The 5,214-nt window shown below is 39.2% G+C and overlaps 1 protein-coding gene across 1 annotated transcript; it reads right to left on the reverse strand.

The window, feature by feature from the left end:
* Positions 1-653: 653 nt before the first annotated feature.
* On the reverse strand, positions 654-4,433 carry LOC111829650 (retrovirus-related Pol polyprotein from transposon TNT 1-94). The gene has a single exon (XM_023779410.1). It carries the CDS (start codon positions 4,431-4,433, stop codon positions 654-656), a length of 3,780 nt encoding a protein of 1,259 aa, XP_023635178.1.
* Between the last annotated feature and the right edge of the window lie 781 nt (positions 4,434-5,214).

Genomic DNA, 5,214 nt, shown 5'->3' on the forward strand with positions numbered 1-5,214 from the left:
ACCATCCTTAAGGTCTCCAGTAATTGAAATAAACAATCTGCATTGAAGCTTTTGTAAGAAATACTTGAACTTTTGTCTCTAAACTCACTTTCACTCGCGGAATGTTTTTCTCTCGTGTGTTAAGCTTTGGAAAAACAGAACTGAAAGTAAAAGACACAGCAATTTTAACGAGTTCACGTTCCAAATCGGAAACGCTACGTCTCGCCGAGATTTACTCGGAAATCCACTAGAAAGCCCTGTTCTTGGTTACAAAAAACCCTACATACCAGCTATAAACTTAGCCGTCTCTTGTTATTGCTCTCTTTTACGTCTTAACCCTAAAAGACCTCAGCTTACTCCCCTTTTATACAAGACAACCTGTCTCTCTTTCTTCTTTCTTTCTCGCATGCTCTGTTCCGTACAGAGGAAGGAGACAAAAGAGATTGAGTTCAGACATAGGTTAATTATTCCTTTGTCCCTTTGCTGTATTGTATAGATGTCACGTGAGCTCCTCGTGACCGTCTTTGTTTCTTTTGCTGAAACCTTCTTCTTGGGTAAGAGTTTCTTAGACACTTGGGCAAAACCTCACAAAACTCCACCTTTGCCTTAGTGTCAAACCTCTTCTCTTCACTGTTCTAGCTTTTCTTGATTTCCATCTCGGATCCTGAAAAATATCAGGCTTGTGATACTTTGAGAAGCTTCATATATGCTTGAAGCTTTTTCTCCGGTAATTCCTTAGTAAAGACTTTGGCTTGAACATAAGCACTTACTCTCTTTACAGTCTTGATTACCACTTCTCCAATCCTTCTCCTTATGAACTGCATACTGCTTACAATATTCTTTGCACTTGTGACCTTAAGCAACCAGTTTTTGCTCTTTTTGTCACAGTATACTTCAACATTTTCATGTTGACTCTCACTTTCTGTAAACAACCTTCCCAACCTGCTTACTACTTCTATTTCCTCTGCAAAACTGAAACCAGCACCTTGAACCTCTGTTCTCCACTGACTTTTAATGTCACCTGCTGCGAATTCAACCAGAAGAACCATCCTATCTTTGTCTTGACCAATTTCATAAACAGATTTACAGTCACTTCTCACCTTAGGACTGTTTTCCTCTTTGCTGTTTAAACAGATTTGCAGGTTTTTTCTGCAATTTCTTTGTGTCCACATCACTGCACGCTCAGATTCTTCCTGTTGACTCCCCATGAAGCTTCTTAAAACACCTGCAAGACACGATTTTGCAGGTCTGAATCTTATCATGTTATTCATGATGTTCTTTGCAGCATTTAAAACTGCGACACGCTTCATGTAGTTTCTCTGAGATGTCAATTCCTTTGTTGCTGCAGCTTTAATCTTGAAATGGTATTCTCTTAGTGTAATAACACTCTTGGATTTACCCAAGTTGAACATTTCAAGTATCATTCTTAGACAGTTCCTTAGAAGCAACTTGCTTGCTGCTCTAAACTTATCTCTGTTGACTGCTGACCACTGAATATTTGCCTCCTCTTCTTCATCTAAGTTTCCCAACTCAGCTTTACTGCTTATTAGATCCTTTAGGAGCTTGAATTCAGAATTCCTACTTGATATATCGACTATATCATTACTGGTGCAGCCTCTTTCTTTTTCTGTGATAACCTGTTCTTTATATGCAGGCTGATCCATGAGTATGAACTCATCCTGAGTCAAGTGTAGATATGTGCTTTCTACATGAACGTGATCCATCTCAAGGCATGACTCATCATTACCGTGCATCACTAACATGCTAGAGATGCACTTTTCTGCGTGTAAAAACCTCTCTTGTCTGTTCTTACTCTTCACCTTTGAAACACACTGGTTTCTTCTTCTACTTTGAAGCTTCGACTGTTCTGCTGGCATGACTTGAATTCTTCTGCATACTCCACAACTTTCAGTCCAGTTTCTATGTGTGTAGTGTTTTGTCAATAACCCGGAATCAAAACTTGGCATTTCACCCTTAGAGATATCTGATTTTTCTTCCCCAAACTGCCAGCATTTATACCTCTCTTTGACATCATTTTCTTCTTGAAGACTTACTAGTACTACTCCGTCTTCATATGTGATCTTGGCACTAGCTAGTATAAGCGCATTTAATTCCCAATAACACTTGTTTGGCTTGATATCTCTTCTAATTTGATCTCTTTTTGATTGACAATCACCTTCTTGTGATATAATTTTCAGAAAGTCTGATTCTCCTTCCAAGAGAGTTCCTTTTCTTGAAACAACTCCAACAGCTCCACCTTGAACTGATAATAGATTCCAATTTGCATAAATAGGAGACTGATGGGTGATTCTCTGAGATTCATCTGACAGCCTAATTGTGTGCAACGCTATCAAGTCATTTTTATGCATCTTGGGTTCTTGATGCATAATATCTCTGCTTGTTACACACCTTTCTAGCTCCAATAACCAGACCCTGCAACTTGTTACCGTTTGAGAGTAAACAAGCAAACTCCATTTCTCGACTCTTGAGAAATTTCCATCTTGGTCTGAGTGTGCGTTGATGACGCATCCAAAACTCCTAAACTTCTCGTGACTTGATATTGATCCTATCCAATTTTCTGTAGGAATATTCGGACTGAACACTGATGATGATGAAGATCTTGCAATCAAGAGAAATGTTCTTGTAGTAGTTTCTGCCCAGATTTCTTCTAACAACCCATTCTCACTTAGCAAGGATCTCTCTTTCTCCATGATCAATATGTTTTCTTCTTCTGTAGAGTCTCTTTGATGCAATAATTTTTTGCTTAAATTTATACTTGCAACTTCTTCTAGTCTGCAGAGACTATCAAGCTTTATGTCACACTGCTTGAATCCTTTTCTTGTTATCACTTTCCCAACTGTCCTTTCCAATGGTGTTTCCACCATCCTCTTCCACTCCGCTGTGATAAGGAAGTGCCAATTCCTTAATGATCTTGGAGTAAGAGTAGAACACAACAACTCTGAGTGCATGTTCTCAATCTTCCCTTTAGTTACAGGTTTTTCCGAAACACACCTCATTCCTTTTGTTTCTTCCTGTACACAGTCTCCACCAGCCTCTTTTTCACTGCTCTTTCCTCTGTTCTTATCCATAACCTCGAGACCTTCTTGACTTATGTGAGCAACGTTTCTATGCCACATCTTTGTCTCATCTTGAAGTATTTCTGCAGTTTTTGGTCCAACTGCAACTACACTTCCTTTAAGGATATAGAGACACTCACTCCTTTGAGCCTTTAACAGTGTAAGACATCCCTTAATAACCTTTAAAATCCCATTCTTGGATTTAAACCAGCATCCCTTGTTCTCAAGTGTCCCTAAAGATATGAGATTCCTTGTCATCTCTGGAACATACTTGACATTAGTCAACAATACTGTTGTTCCATCTTCATTCTGAATTCTCACACTTCCAATCCCTTTAACCTGTGACGAAGTGTTATTTGCCATCTTCACACTTCCAGGTTCTAACATCTTCAAGTCTACAAACCACTCTTTTCTTGGGGTCATATGAGAGGTACATCCTGTGTCACAAATCCACATGTCAGAGCATTGTTTTGTCGTGAGAGTATCAAAATCTGAGACCAATGAAGCAGACTCATCTTGTTTACTCCACTTGGCCGTTGTTGCTTCACTTCTTTCAACACCAAACTTTTCTCGCATCTGGTTGCTCTCACTCCCTTTGAAACACTCTTTCTTGACATGTCCTCGTTCTCCACATTTCCAACATGGACATTTGCTTCTTCCAGACACAGATTCAGCCTTTTCTTTTCCCTTTTCTTGTTTTCCACTGCAATCTGGTCTTACTCTCTCTGTTTTGGACACCATCGCCTCACTTTTCTCGTCTTGTTTCACTGTCCGACTCAGCTCCACCTCTTTCGTGTGTATTGCATTCATAACTCTCCCTAAGGTTAAGGGATACTCGCAATATATCATGGAATCTCGGAGTTTATCAAACCGGCTAGGAAGAGACTTGAGTAGCAATATTGCTTTTGTCTCATCTGATACATCAGCATTCTCTTTGTCTATATCTGAAGCTAACTTCAGAAACTCGTTTATATTCTCTTCAATAGAAATGTCTTCATTCATGCTGAACTCATACAGCTTCCTCTTGAGATATATACGATCTGATAATGGCCTAGACATGTAAAGCTGATCAAGAGTCTTTATCATACCTGAGGCTGTCGTTTCTTTCACAATCTTTCGCAAGATATGATCTTCGACACTTAGTATGATGAAAGACCTTGCCTTTTCTCTTTTCTCTTCCAAGATATGAAACTTTTCAGATTTTTCTCCCCGTTTCTCTGTTACTTTTGTGATTTCAGAACTTCTCTCTTTAACTTCCTCCTCTTTGATGGCTTCTAGCAGATCTAGAGACTCAAAATGAGCTAAGATCTTCTGTTTCCAGAGGATATAGTCTCCTCTCCTAGTCAGCTTGTCTATACAACTTATTCCAGACGACATGACTAATTCTTGAGAGGTAAACTTCTTAAACCGAAGCTCTAACTTGAAAAAAAATGTTACCTTTCTTGAGAAAAACCTTAAGCTTTATGATAAAGCTTACACCTTTCGCTAAAACTTGCTCCTTCCTACTAAAAGCTTGCACCTTTCTTGAACCTGGTGCTCTGATACCAATTTGTTAAGAATCTTTGAAAGTTTCTTGAAGCTTTTGTAAGAAATACTTGAACTTTTGTCTCTAAACTCACTTTCACTCGCGGAATGTTTTTCTCTCGTGTGTTAAGCTTTGGAAAAACAGAACTGAAAGTAAAAGACACAGCAATTTTAACGAGTTCACGTTCCAAATCGGAAACGCTACGTCTCGCCGAGATTTACTCGGAAATCCACTAGAAAGCTCTGTTCTTGGTTACAAAAAACCCTACATACCAGCTATAAACTTAGCCGTCTCTTGTTATTGCTCTCTTTTACGTCTTAACCCTAAAAGACCTCAGCTTACTCCCCTTTTATACAAGACAACCTGTCTCTCTTTCTTCTTTCTTTCTCGCATGCTCTGTTCCGTACAGAGGAAGGAGACAAAAGAGATTGAGTTCAGACATAGGTTAATTACTCCTTTGTCCCTTTGCTGTATTGTATAGATGTCACGTGAGCTCCTCGTGACCGTCTTTGTTTCTTTTGCTGAAACCTTCTTCTTGGGTAAGAGTTTCTTAGACACTTGGGCAAAACCTCACAAAAATGATATGTAACATAGAAATTTGGTCTCCACGTCGTCAGGAGACTATACTCCCTA

This window comes from Capsella rubella, unplaced genomic scaffold, assembly GCF_000375325.1.
Source record: "Capsella rubella cultivar Monte Gargano unplaced genomic scaffold, Caprub1_0 scaffold_228, whole genome shotgun sequence".
NCBI lineage: Eukaryota > Viridiplantae > Streptophyta > Magnoliopsida > Brassicales > Brassicaceae > Capsella > Capsella rubella.

Bases quoted from the DNA above. Each gene is read 5' to 3' on its own strand.
- LOC111829650 (XM_023779410.1), bottom strand. From the start codon at position 4,433: ATGTCGTCTGGAATAAGTTGTATAGACAAGCTGACTAGGAGAGGAGAC.